Source organism: Silurus meridionalis, chromosome 23, assembly GCF_014805685.1.
Source record: "Silurus meridionalis isolate SWU-2019-XX chromosome 23, ASM1480568v1, whole genome shotgun sequence".
NCBI classification, from domain to species: Eukaryota; Metazoa; Chordata; class Actinopteri; order Siluriformes; family Siluridae; genus Silurus; species Silurus meridionalis.
In genome coordinates this window covers 22,049,288-22,064,598 of record NC_060906.1, presented here as the reverse complement: position 1 = coordinate 22,064,598, position 15,311 = coordinate 22,049,288, and the positions used below count along the sequence as shown (strand labels likewise).

At 38.9% G+C, this 15,311-nt stretch overlaps 1 protein-coding gene across 1 annotated transcript; it reads right to left on the bottom strand.

Annotated features, from left to right (window-relative positions):
- Positions 1-1,354: 1,354 nt before the first annotated feature.
- vgll2a (vestigial-like family member 2a) lies at positions 1,355-8,068 on the bottom strand. The gene is made up of 4 exons (XM_046836581.1): positions 7,790-8,068; positions 6,261-6,546; positions 5,530-6,018; positions 1,355-3,591 (listed from the first exon to the last, which is right to left on the bottom strand). The coding sequence occupies exons 1-4, from the start codon at positions 7,913-7,915 to the stop codon at positions 3,551-3,553; spliced, it is 942 nt and encodes a 313-aa protein (XP_046692537.1). The 5' UTR covers positions 7,916-8,068; the 3' UTR covers positions 1,355-3,550.
- Positions 8,069-15,311: the final 7,243 nt, after the last annotated feature.

Here is a 15,311-nt window from a genome sequence, read left to right as displayed (position 1 = left end):
AGGCTCTTGACGCGAAGCCTTTATGTACACTGGTAATAACATACACAGGGAAGGTCACTAGAAAAAGGCTGTTGTGTGGAATTATGTTTTTGTATGAGTTCTGTTCAGGTGCTAAATCATGCTGCCTCGTAGAAATGCCCAGTTAGGATTATTGAAAAACAAAAACAGTGATGTCATACGCAAAAATGTCCAGGATGTGATGAAAATTAAATAATGGAAATAAAAAAATGCTGATGGCAGAAAAATAAATCACAAAATTAGAAAAGTTTTCACACTGGGTTTGAAATGCTTTAAATGATCGAATATGTATTTTGGGAGTGTATGGAGCAGTGCATGCTGGGGTTTTTTGTAGTTGTTGTTAACACAAAAAGAAGAAATAAAAATTCATGTAGGATGCAGATGTTCTCCATTAGCTTGGAGACAGATGGTAAAGACGTGAAAAAAAAAATCTCTTTTCGACAAGGAAACAAATACTGTACAAGGTGATAAATGAATACGTTTATTAGAAACATGCCAACTGGGGATTCGCCACACTGGTCACGTGGGCTGTGTTTACACGCAGAGGCCAAATTCAGACGATCTCAGCTAATAATTTATGTTTTTTTATTTATTTGCTTTATTTAATCGATACATAATAGGTAACCCGAGACACCTATGAGGACAGAATTGCCTATTCAGGGAAGTGATTTCTCAATGGTTAAGATGTACTTTCAGTCAGAAGGTCATGAGTTCAAATCCCAGCACCAAGCTGTCAATACTGGGCTCCTAAACAAGGCCCTTAACCCTCAACTGCACTAAATGTACACAAATGAGATCACTGATCACTCTGAATCTGCCAAATGCTATATATAATATCACTATTAGGTATAAAAACCAGTTTTGCATTGAACTATTATATAATACATACCCCTTTGTAAAATTCCTGGGATATGTAGGAGGCTCCAAAAGTTCATTTTTCATGGAAAAATGTGTTTCTGAATAAATTCACTTTAAAACTACTGCTATTTTTTTCGTTCAAATCAATAGAATTTTTTTTTCCAGTTCATTTACATGATTAATTCACTTGCTATACCGAACATATATACACTATAAGGACAACAACTTTGTGGACACCTGACAATAAGATTGGTTTGTGCTTCGTTATAAACATCCCATTCCACATTTAGTCTTTTGTTTTTTTATAATAATCTCCAGTCTCCTGGGAAGATGTTGCTCTAGATTTTATGGAGATCTGTGAAGATTCATTCAGCCACAAGGGTGTTAGTAAAGTCAGGTACTGATGTAGGTGAGAGGTGGGAGATCTTCCACTCCAACCAATGTTGTAGTTTATCTACAATGAGCTGGATTTGTGCACAGTGGTATTGTCATGCTAGGACAGGTTTGAATCTCCTAGTTTGAATGAAGGGAAAATATTACAGCATCCAATTCGAGAAAGAAGTGCATATGCCTGTCAGGTGTCCCAATACTTTTTGTCTATACAGTGTGGAGTCTATGACCTATGGAAATCGGAGTCATTTCTATTGAAGCCTGAATAGACAACTGAGAGAAATGTTCATAAAAATAAAAGCTAAACATGAACTCGTCATGAACACTGAATTAAATGAAACACAGCATTAGGGTCCGGATATGTGTGTCTATTGTGCATTCTTTTCAGAAGTATAAAAAGATTTTTCACCTCAAATGATATAATCAGTCGAACATTTTGCTATAATTATTATTGAGCTCTGTGCTGAACTGTCATTGTGCTTATATGTGTTTTTAATGTGTGTCTGTGTTAAACAAATGAATAGCTTAATAATTCATGCTCTGGGTTACTGTGCAAAGGTTAATAATTCAAGCTATTGGGCCCTTGAGCAAGGCTCTTAACCCCTTTCTGCTCCAGGGGTCCTGGATCATGACTGACCCTGTGATCTGACCTCGGCTTCCAAACAAGCTGGGATATGCGGAGAAAGAATTTCACTGTGCTGTAATGTACATGTGCAAAGTAAAAGCCTGTCTGTTGTTTCATGTGGCACTTTGGTCCTGGAGGAACTTTTGTTATACTGTACATGGCTGAAATGACAATAAAGGACGAATTGCCTTGATTTTCCATAATTAGTTAAATAGTCTATATAGTATTTGGTACGTTTTGCTTTTTGTTTTTAAATGATACATTTATGGCATTTTGTCAGACGTCCTTATCTGAGAATCTATGGGAGTTAAGGGCCTTGCTCAGGGGCCCCAGATAGGCAGCTCTGCATGGGTGGGATTTAAACTCATGACCTTCAGATGCAAAGTGCAATGCCACTAATAGCCACTAAGCTACCACCTCCCCGTACAAGCCGTACAAACTGATCACATGTCTAATAGAAAAGCCCTGAAGTAGAACCTGATCTTCTATATATCATGCTCAGGTTTGCATTTAAACAGCGCTATAGAAACAGGTCTTAATTCACTATAGTAAATCATAACGTCCTTCCTGTGCATGAAAATTCTCCAAATTTTCCATCTTTAACGTGTTCTCAGACTCTTAGACCCCCTTCTTTTTTTTTACGCATCCGCAGACTTGTTATAAACGTTTCAAAAGCACGACAGGAACAAATACTCTTTTCCAGCGCAAAAATCGGTGAGTAACGTACAAAATTGAAAGCTTTCTTGTCATTCCCGGCAGTATACAAGTATACAGGAGGAATGAAAGAGTGTCCTCCAAGGCCTCGGTGGATACAAAAACCTATTGGTATTGATGTAAATTCTTTTTATGGTCGGAAAAAATTCTCGGGCTGCATGTAAACACGGCTAGAAATCGGTACAGCGGGTTTTTGGCAATGTTCACAGCTTCGACTTCACGTTCAGACACAGGCGTATATACAGCAACGTTGGAAAAGGTGTGTTCCGTGCGTGTGTGTGTGTGTGTGTGTGGGTGTGTTTGTTTATCTGCTGGCACGTCCTCGTGTGTCAACTCTTTCCCTTGTTTATCCTTAAATCACAAAACGTTTGTTTCCAAGCGAATGTGTTCGACAAAACGCTCCTTTTAATACAAAAGGAATAAAAAATAAAAGGAAAAATGAATCCCGGGAACGAGGAGTGATTAGGGTTGCAGAGCGACTCTGTGATCGTGTGTGTGTGTGTGTCCTCTGAGCTCCAAGCCAGTTGTCGATGACAGCTGTCGAGAGCAATATAGATAGAGTCAAGTGGCTTCAAATAGCCTCGGTCTCTTCTTAATATACGACAGGGAATGCTGCTCTCTCATCAGAGTCTGAAAAAAAAAAAAACAACAGTTGCAGTCTTCGACGCTGTCTTCGACGCTGGCCATGGTCCCTGTTGTGAAGGACATTCTGAGCACTTGTGACGTTTTCGGTTCTCACGCATCCTAGAATGAAGAGCTCGTTCTTCTTATTTATTTCTCTTGGACGTGTGACGACTTCGGAGAGAACAGCTGCCGGTCACACCACCGGCGTGTATTTCTGGAAGGCCGTTCCTCTAGCGAGTCTCGTCCATCTTTATCTCGTTCTCTTTCTCGCTCTCATTCTCCATACCGAGCCTTTAAGGTTTTATCCACTGTGGTGCGATTTCAGCTCAGGATGCTCCCGCTGCAGAGCGCGTAGCGCCGAGCTGCAAGTCAGATCACAGTCTGTTACAGAGAAGAAGAAGAAGAAGAAGAAGGAGGAGAAGAAGAAAAGAAGAAGGAGAAAGAAAAAAAGTCACGCCTGCTGCGGCCTAAGTGCTAGGGCACTGAAAGACAGAAATCAGCCGAGGCTGGAGCAGGCAGGAAGGCAGGAAGGCAGGCAGGCAGGCAGGCCACTAAAACCAATACAAGTCCTTGCTTTTATCCTGGTTTTGCAGACCTGAGAGAAGGCAAGAAGAGAGGAAGGAAAAAAAGGAGGGTAAGAAAAGGAAGAGCGGAAACAAACAAGCTCTGGAGCAAGAAGGCGTGAAAAATTAAAGGGGTTACAAAAAAAAGGTTGAAATAAAAAGCCGCACTTTTCTTTCTCCACCTTTTTTAATCTAGGATTGTCGAATAACACAAGAGAGCCGACCTTGACTTCTAAAGGAATAGCGTTTATAATAACCACCTCCTCGTCTGGGAGCGAGAAACATCCAAACACAGACAAAGCGTAAAGCGAAAATCCATATCGAGATTCTTTGTATTAAATCATCAATCTATCTATCTATCTATCTATCTATCTATCTATCTATCTATCTATCTATCTATCTATCTATCTATCTATCTATCTATCTTTCTGTCTGTCTGTCTGTCTGTCTGTCTGTCTATCTGTCTGTCTGTGTGTCTGTCTGTCTGTCTATCTATCCATCTATTAGATCTTCTCAAGGGACAATACTATAGAAATGAAAGTAGTCAACATAGCAGTATAGATTAACTGCTCTCTGAAAATATTGATTGAAAATATTAATGTTTGAGTGGCCAAGTATGTCTCCAGAGCTGAATTATATCGAGCACTTGTGGAGATCCTCAAGTGGACAACAACCTGTGCAGCTCTGGTGAATTTCATGCCCAGGAGGATTAAAGCAGTGCTACAGAACGATGATGCTTACATTAAATATTCACAGTTTGGACACGTTCACTGAGGGCGTACTTACTTTTGTTGCCAGTTATTTTCAGAGGACAGTAAATCTGTACTGCTACACAAGCAACATCGATTAAAATATATCCAAGTTTTATTTCTAGAGTATTGTCCCTTGAGAAGATGCTAAAATGGTTGCTGAAATGTGAGGGGTCATTCTGTCTGTCTCTCTCTCTCTCTCTCTCTCTCTCTCTCTCTCTCTCTCTCTCTCTCTCTCTCTCTCTCTCTCTCTACATTACACTACTATGTTTAACCTCACATGTGCACCTTGTACTGTATTTTTTGTGTTTTTTGTGTGTGTTTGTATGAATCATATGTGTCTCATGAGACAAGAACGTCTCCGGTGTCGGTAACGCAAACACAGTAACCATTAACGAAGCCATAAGAAAACAGAAATTCCACCAGGACTCAATCATAAATCTAATTTATAATCAAAAAGACATGATAAAGAACGTATTTTTTTTTACCTGTATGCACATATACAATTTACGATAATTTGTGTTATTTTCTTAATATGTATAATATGGATTTGAATCATTTTATTTCTCAAAAAAAAAAAAAAAACTAATTTAAATATTTAAATATTCAAATGTTTAGAGCTCTTTTGTGGTTTTATATCTGAAGCTTTACTCTGTTTCAACCTTCTCAAAATGCGAGTTTCCACAAAACCTTCAGAAAGTCTGAGGAACACGTCAATACAACGTGATAAAAAAATTATTAGTTTTGAACACAATATTATTTACATTATAATGCATTATAAAGTGTATCTTAAATACTTGTAAAATTCTCTAAAGTAGAAGCAATAGATGGAGACGAGGTCAAAAAGTGTTTTGGACGTTTTGGACTTTTTTTAACGTGTTAAATTAAAATGCATTACATATCATATTTAAAAGACCATGTAAAAAAATGTAATTAAATGAATCCAATTTGAATTAATTTGAAAGCCTGAAAGTCTTTCACTTTTTACCTGCATCCACGTTGAGGCTGAGGCTCTGTCCCATTTCGGATCCCGTCCCAGTGAACGCTCCGCTCCATGCCGAGCTGGCCGGATCGCTCTTACTGATGTCACACGGAGAGGGTCCGGGAGCGGGCACCGTGGCGGGGGGCAGTCTGTGTGGCCGCACTGAGGGCACTAGAAGAGAGCTGTAGCGTGGGTCGAAGTGCGTCCCGTACACGTCGTGCACCGAGGGCCTGGGATAAGCCGAGCTCTGAGCGCCGATGGAGCCGCCGAGGGGGTAGGGATGATGGTGGTGGTGGTGTGTGGGGTGCCACGATTCCGGCGTCGTCTGGTGGAGGTGGCTGTGTAACGAGGCGCTCGAGTACGGGTCAGCAGAAAAAGGCAGGTCGGTGTGAGACGCGCCCAGAGCGCTGCTTAAGGACGCCGTGACGGAGGGCTGGTACGCGCTGTTCCAGAAGGACGGAGGGAAACTACGCTGGCTCATGGGGAACGATCCGTCTGGAGGAGGTGAGATGAAAAGCATTTTAAACATTAACACAAGGTCTCGTGAATATGAAGGATAAGAATAAGTTCAAAATGATGATGATTTCATGAATAATCTGATAATGAATCATTTCAAATCCGAATACTAATTGAATTCAATCTCAGATTTTAGCTTCTTTATTTCTGCTAAAAATCCCTCCCAGCCACCGAGTGCTGCGCGAGTTCTACACGAGCTCTACATGAGCATCTCCGCACACCTTTCCAGGACGTGGTTCCTCGTGCGCTTTTGTTGCCACCGGATGAAGCAGGTCCGTAGCTACTGGTCTGACTCAGGGCACGGCTGAAGTGTTCGTCCACCACCGAGCTGATGTCTCCCTGGAAGTAGGTGAAAAGGACGCATCGTGAGCTGATGTACTCAGCTTCGGGCGGCTGCTCCTTCTCCGGCGCACACTCCTCCTCTTTTATGGTGGGCGCCGGATGGCTGGAGAACGAGTTCCCACCGCTTACGGGTTCCTCTTGCATTTTGGAATAGAAAGCCAATTTCTGGAACGACACACAACACACCACTCATTGGACGTTGCTCATATGATTTCAAATGCACATTTCGAATTTGAACCTTTCTTATATCAAGTGCAGTAAAAAGGATTATACCATTATAACATTTTACATAAAAAAATACACTTAATAAAAATATATATATATATATATATATATATATATATATATATATATATATATATGTATATTATATGCTATAAATACGTATTCCTGTATCTTTCCACTCACAGATTTGCTCACTGGGTGGGTTTACATGAAATGCAGAACTCGGTGCTCGGCTCCATGCATGCTCTTTGAGCTCCGTCTGAAATTTGACCCTTTTCACACTATTTCAAATATGAACACCAGTCCTGCGTTCAAACACGCATGTGCATGTGTGTGTTCACTGTGGGATTTTTTTTTTTTTAGGAAATTTAAAAGCTTTAAATGTGCCTTTATGTTCAATCTGTGCAGGTGAGTGAAATATATATATATATATATATATATATATATATATATATATATAAAGACGTATGAATTGTGTCATATATATATATATATATATATATATATATATATATATATATATATATATATATATATATAAAAGATATCTTCACGTGTTGTTCAAGTGCAAAGGTTTTGCTTCATGATCAATAGTACATTTACTGTGTATGTATATATAAACCATTGTTCAGTAAATAATTTATATTCATTCATATATATATTATATATAAAATTTGGTTTTATTTTATGCAACTTTATAAAAACAGGAAACTGAATTGGTTCAAAAAGTATTTTTTCTTGAACACTTCATATTAAATCAGACTTTTATACATTTTAATTTCCTTCTTGCACAAAAGTATTTCACCCCTTGATTTTTTTATATTTATATAAATTTATCTCTTTTAACTATTTGAAAATTTCCAACTTAAAAATACAGCACACTGAACTTTCTCACTTCTCGGATAGTTTCCTCCCTCTGTGCAACATTTCCTCCTTTCTGCACACTACAATTTATTTATTTATTTTCTAACCACATCCATGATTTTTTTTTTTTTTATCCGTTTCTGTTTACTTCACTCTGGGGAAGGTGTGTGTGTGTGTGTGTGTGTGTGTGTGTGTGTGTGTGTGTGTGTGTGTGTGTGTGTGTGTGTGAACACTACGCTCCTCTAAAGTCTATTGGATCTGTGAATCTCAAATCTAAATTCGTACCTGAAGTAGCTGAATTGATCGTTGTGCGACTTACCTGGTGGTGAGGATGAGGATGAGGGTGAGGGTGAGGATGATGATGGTGGTGGTACGGGCTGTAAGTTGGAGTGAAGTAAGGTTGAGGCGGCGCGTACACTTGGTACATGACATCCAAGCAGCTCATGGCGAAAGAAAAGCCGACCTGATGTTGTCAAGTAGAAGACTTGAACAGCACTAAGTCGCGCTTCATTGGAGATAAAGTGAGGAGGAGGAAACAAAAAAGTTCTGGATGGATGAAAAAAAAATAAATCTGGTAAATGCGCAGTCCACGGTCCGAGGCGCGCGCGTTGCTCTCCGTGTGCGTCTTTGCGCAGAAGTCTTTCACACTAACCAACCCTCGTGCGTGTGCGCGCGTGTGTGTGTGCGCGCGCGCGCGCGCTCGCGCGCGTGTGTGTGTGTGTGTGTGTGTGTGTGAAACTGCTACTCGGCCCGTTTTGACGTCTCGCACTGCGCGAGCGCCCAAGCGACCAATCTAGGAGCTCGCGCGGCCCTAAAACCCTTTCCAGCCTCTTGAACAGCAAGTTTATTACAATATATTCTATAAACAATGTATGCATCATTTTTATTTCACCCACACCCCCATCCACACTGTTCCACTTGTTTATTTTTTTGCATTCATCCATACATCCATCCATGCACCATGCATTCAAACAGCAAAATAATTCAGTGCATGTCTACAAACCTCCACCTCTGTGTCCATTTCATCAGGGTTAATAAACGAGAAGCAAATTAGTTATGACACCGAGATCTCTCGAACACAGAAAACGAGTGACGAGCTCTGGTGCATTGGTTTCAAAATGCCACGGCTTCTCGTTCTCACAGCCGGGGTCGGAGGTCAAATAGTCTCATCGCAACTGGTACCTGGTGTCAAAGGGCTTTTTTAGATCACGAGGGCTTTTAAAATCAACAGTACAGTCCAACTGACAAAACAGAGCTCATGTGCTCCGTTCAGGCTCATCAACGTTTCATCAGGAACATGACAGGAACAGAAACAGGAGCTTACACTTATTATTACATGCTGGCAGAATTCTCTGTTCTGATTGGCTGCAAGTGTTGCTTTTTTAAACTTAAGATTTAAGAGTGTTTTGTACAGGACACAGTAAAGAGACATAAGGGAAAAAGACAAGGTATACATTTTTATAAAGTTATAATAGAGCAAATGCAAGAAATAGGAGTGTGTGTGCATGTATAAGGTGTAGATTGTGCAATGTAGAAATGGAAGACCTGCTTGTGCATCGTCCTGAGGAGGTAGATTGGGCCTATGTTATTGTTATTCACATTTGTAAAGGGGTGTAGTATGTGTGTGTTATATTTGTGTGTGCAAACTCTGCAGAGGTGGTCTGTTTTCTGGAACAGCAATTTAGAGAGTAGGTTTTGTTGTAACAAGGGGGAAGAAACACACTTTGTGCAATATATATATATATATATATATATATATATATATATATATATATATATATATATATATATATATATATAATAAAAAATTATAAAACAATGTGGTGTCTGTAAGTAAATATTTCTGTAAGGTTTCAGGAAGGAGTATCAAATGTAAGTATGAAACACTGAAAAGTCTTCCGTTTGGTATGAAAAATCCATTAATTTTATTTTATTTTATTTTAATTTAATTTAATTGAGTTTAATGTAATTTATTTTTAATTTAATTTAATTTTATTTTATTTTATTTTATTTTATTTTATTTTATTTATTACAATTTAATTTAATTTAATTTAATTTAATTTAATTTAATTTAATTTAATTTAATTTGATTTGATTTGATTTGATTTGATTTAATTTAATTTAATTTAATTTAATTTAATTTAATTTAATTTAATTTTATTTTATTTTATTTTATTTAATTTGTTTATTTCACAGGGACAATACACTAGACATTGTTTTTTTTTTTTTTACGTAAAGTCAAAACAACCAAAAAATAAACAAAGCAATCGTCACGATAAACAAAACGAGTACAAATAAAGGAGTGTATACAAATAACTCTATATGTATATGTTGTGTCGAAATAATTAACAATAGCACAATGACATACCTAAGCACATATTTAACATTACGCAAATATACAATAACATAACATAACGTAACCAGCCAGAATAAGCCTATAATACTGCGTGTTCACATGGCTGTTACACAGTTGTGTTACGTAGAATTATAAAAAATATTACACCTGACATTTCAGGCATATCTGAATGGCGAATGTATCTACTGTATTTGGTGATCTGTGAATCATCTGAATTTATCTGTCGTTACAATTTAGCCCTTGTCAAACTCACTTAAATCCTTATGCTTGCCCATTTTTCCTGCTTCTAACACGTCAACTTTGAGGACAAAATGTTACATTATGTTATAATGTCATAATGTTATGCCTGATCGGTGAATAAATACTGTGTATATAATTAATCCAGCGTTATATAATGTTATTATTTTCATCGATTTGATTATTATTTTTACTCAGACCCAATTTCATTTCCATTTTTATTTATTTATTTATTTTTATTTATTTTTTAAAGACTGTATGAACCGCTGTAATTGCATCACTCTAGGCAAACTGTTCCATCTACACATGATGAGAGATGAGACCGGGTTACACAATAATTTTTTTTTTTTGGTCTTAAGAACGTCATGGAGGGAAAAAAAGAGCAGGTAGTTACCGAACGATGGAACTTAATGGAATACTGTGTAATAGTGCATCCAAAAAAAATGAATTGGTTAAAAATACAAACAAAAAATCTTTTTTTTTTTTTATTAAAACTCAAAGATAAGGTATAATTGAAACCTGGATTAACTGTATACTATATGGACAAAAGTTTGTGGACACCTGACCATAAGATATGTGCTTTTTGAACATCCCATTCCACATGTATCTATCATTTGCTGGTATAATAAGCTCCACTCCTCTGGGAAGATGTCACTAGAGTGTGCTTGTGGAGATTTGTGCTCGTTCATCCACAATGGCAAAAGTCAGGTACTGATGTAGGTGAGGTGAGGAGGCCTGGAAGATCTTCCACTCCAACCCATGTAAAGTAAACCTTCATGGAGCTGGATTTATGCTCAGTGGAATTATCATGCTGGTACAGGTTTGGATCTCTTAGAACATTTTTATACCACTACATCCAGTAAATCCAATACAGTTGTGATTCTTCAACTTTGTAGTAACAATATATGCAAGAAGAACATAAGGCTGGAAAAGGCGAATATCCAAACATCTATAAAGAGAGTGCTAATGCCCAAGGAGATGCTAATGGCTTGTTTATTTAAAGATTACACATTCAAAAAAAGGACGAGCAACTGGTAGTTCGTGATCCCACTTGTAAGTATTGTTCTCCTTTTCAAATCTGGCTGTGTCACACCTGTTCACAGATAAAGTTTCAGCTTGTCATAACTCTTTGTTTTCTGACGTGACAGCTCCAAAACAATGGGGAGAGTTTTAAGGCCGTGTAACCTGACAGGGTTTCTATTTCCACCCAAACAGCTTAAGGACAAGGAATTGTCGAGAGATAATAGGGACCTAAATCAGAAGACCAAAAGAATAAAGAAGAGAAGAGCATCTCAGATCCACTTTTTTAAACTTCCCCTCTGTTTTCACTCTTCCTCCAGACTAAACCCGAGGGGTCTTCGGTTTTGTGTCCCTTGACCTTATCTGTCCATTTGCTATTAATCTGCCTGGGTCTGTTCAAGGTTTGAGGCAGGGGTGAGGTGGTGGGAGACAGAAGATGAAAGCACAGGCATACAAAAGCATTGTCAAGGCAAGTCGGAGAGCAGCGAGGAATGCAAACATGCACTTGAGCAAATGGTGTGAAATATTTCAACAAAATCAGGCTATACAGCGTCCTCGGCTCAGGAGACAACACGCGCTAAACGCTATCTTAACATTAGCTACAATTCAGCCAAGTATCTGCTACACAGTGGCTACAGGACATGTGCTATGTGTTTTAGTTTAAAATAGTATCTGCATATATTCATCTGGCATGAAATATCTCCATAAAACTGCAGCCTCTGAATAAATTGTATTATATTTTGATACACCAAATATCACTCCTCCAAGATCTCTCAAGCTACAGGAACCAAACTGGACCCAGATCTTCAGCCTGGTCTCACTAAGTGTTCTCCTGCTTTTCTGATTAATAGACATTACAGTTTTCCTGTTACAGAAGTTTAAATTGGCTCAAATTCCCATTGACTTAAAAATGTTGGACTTATAACATGTAACTCCAATAATCTCTCTCTCTCTCTCTCTCTCTCTCTCTCTCTCTCAGTGTACCTGTAACACTCTCTCCTTCATCTCTCTCTCTCTCTCTCTCTCTCTCTCTCTCTCTCTCTCTCTCTCTCTCTATGTCAGTGTACCTGTAACACTCTCTCTCTCTCTCCTCTCTCTCTCTCTCTCTCTCTCTCTCTCTCTCTCTCTCTCTCTCTCTATGTCAGTGTACCTGTAACACTCTCTCCTTCATCTCTCTCTCTCTCTCTCTCTCTCTCTCTCTCTCTCTCTCTCTCTCTATGTCAGTGTACCTGTAACACTCTCTCCTTCATCTCTCTCTCTCTCTCTCTCTCTCTCTCTCTCTCTCTCTGTCAGTGTACCTGTAACACTCTCTCCTTCATCTCTCTCTCTCTCTCTCTCTCTCTCTCTCTCTCTCTCTCTCTCTCTCTCTATGTCAGTGTACCTGTAACACTCTCTCCTTCATCTCTCTCTCTCTCTTTCTCTCTCTCTCTCTCTCTCTCTCTCTCTATCAACATGTGACCCTCAAATAATTCATTCTCATTTCTAAGGTCATTTAGGTGAATTGTGGGACACTTGAGGCCCATGGGCATGAATCTTCTGCCCTGTGTGTGTGTGTGTGTGTGTGTGTGTGTGTGTGTGTGTGTGTGTGTGTGTGTGTGTGTGTGTGTGTGTGCGTGTGTGTGTGGTAGAGCAACTGCAGCGTTTCGGTGTGAAATGTGAAACAGAGAGTGTCTGTTTTAGGACATGCGTAACACCTGTCTTGGACACACAGAGCACAGCATATGGACAGAATATAGTCCTGAATACTGACTATCTATTAATCCAGGAAATCTACAGTACACTCACTGTAGTGATCAGAGTTTTGATTGTAGCTTCGATTTGTAAGTGTGGGAAAAATATTTGGACACCTGACTTTTCCAGGCATATGTGGTTTTTCCCTTAACTGTTACACCAAAGTTGGATGCACACAATTTTCCCTTCCCACACACTAGAAGACCAAAACTTTTTCCAGCTTGACGATGCCCTCTCACCTTCTCACCTACATCAGTGCCTGACTTCACTAACACACTTGTGGCTGAATGAATCTCCACAGATCTCCACAAGCACACTCCAAAGGTATGTGTCACAAGCGAGTGTCTTTCAAGATATTCTATTCTTTAATTGAAGATCATAGATAAAGAGATTTGTACTGTACTGAATATTAATATACACTGTATAAATACAGTTCAACAGTGTAAATCGAATGCTTTTGCCTTGTTTTCACGATTTTCTGGCCACGATCGAAGCTGTTGTGTCCAGTGGGTCGTTTGAGAGTGTGACGCACCTGTTCGCTGCTGTTGGACCGAGATGAACTGCTGACCCTGTCTGAGGAAGAATTGTGGGAATTCGTACACATCGGATCAACTCTTCACTCAGAGCGGGCGTGGTGTCAGCTGTATGTTTGGCTGTGGCAGACACAGCACACTCACACACTCTCTATTACACACACACACTGCTTCCATTTTTCCTTTCCACAGCATGCTTTAGACACGCTCAGCACACGGGCCGATTGAGTAACACTTGATATTTCGTCAGCCACAGCTTAATAATGGCAAATGTTTGGACACGAATGTCTTCGTCGCTTTGATGCATTGTTACAATTCCGTCGATTACAGTGTTGTAAAAAACATATCACCTCTCAGAAGGTGTTGATTTATTTTCTAGAGCTGAAGCTTGTTTTTTTTTTACGTTTTTGTTAGTTTTAACAACGGACATCTATCTATCTATCTGTCTGTCTGTCTGTCTGTCTGTCTGTCTGTCTGTCTGTCTGTCTGTCTGTCTGTCTGTCTGCCTGTCAGTCAGTCAGTCTGTCTGTCTGTCTGTCTGTCTGTCTATCTATCTATCTATCTATCTATCTATCTATCTATCTATCTATCTATCTATCTATCTATCTATCTATCTATCTATCTATCTATCTATCAACACAACCCCACTTCCGAAAAAATAAAGTTAAGATGTGGTGTAAAATGTTAATAAAAACAATCCACCAAAGAAGACCCAGGACTAACAGAGAATCCTATATTAGGTAAGAATGGGACAACAGTCCACTCTCAAAACTCCAGCACCTGGTTTCACAATTTCCCAGATGTTTACTTGACTGTTGTTAAAAGAAGAGCGATGCTACACAATGGTCAACATGGGCCTGTCCCAACTTTTTGAGACATGTTGCTACATTGAATTTACAAATGACCTATTTCTTTCCTCAAAATGGTATATTCTCTTAGTTCAACCATATGGTATACGTTTCTATGTTCTACTGTGATTAAAATATGGGTTTATGAGATTTTGCAAATCATTGCATTCTGTGTTTAGTGAAATTTTACAGTGTCCCAACTTTTTTTTTTTTTTGGACTTGGGGATGTAGCTTTATCATCGTTGAGGTTATCAGCTGTTAAATAATGGACACTTTGTAACATTGTAGCTCCAAGATATCAAGCATTCCGAATCCATCTTCATGTTTCTTATTGTTAAACCTCCTTCACTGTAACCTCATGGATCTTCAAGACGTCCATGTCCTCATCAGCTGCAGCAAGTGCTTTCTGATTGATGAGAACTCCATCGAGAAGCAGGAGGGACAGATATTAGTGATATTTTAGAAGCTTGTGTAGCTTGGCAGAAAGAGAGAGGGATTATTAGTCATGCATTATGTTATGTTATGGTTGACAGACGTGAGGGAGCTGAAGCATATAAAGCAACCAGTGACTTTACTGAATTAATGTGCAAGAATATTTTTGTATTTTGTGTATGTTGCAATAACATGAAGATTTATGGCATGTGGCAGATGCCCTTGTTTGAGGGCCCAGCAGTGGCAGCTTAGTGATCCTCAGATTGATGACTGGGCTACCAATTACATTTACATTTATGGCATTTGGCCTTATTCAGAGCTTCTTACAATTATCTCATTAAAACAACTGAGCAGCTATGATCTTAAGAGCCTTGCTCAAGGGCCCAAAGGTGGTAGCTTGGTGTGGCTGGGATTTGAACTCATGATCTTCATCTAACACCTACCACTTCCCCGTGTTGCTATTCTACTCTACTGAAATGTTTTCCGCAGTTGTTGTCTGTTTCATCACTGAAACTAAGTGATGCCCAGCGTGGGCTTCAAGGTTAGTATTTTGCTTGAGAAAGTCAATGTTGCAACAGGGTTCCAGTAATGTTTCGATTGATTTTCTGCAGAAGGAATGTCATGTCAAAGTCAATTTGTTTCTAAAGCGCATTGTAAAACAACTTGACTGAAGTACTGTATAGA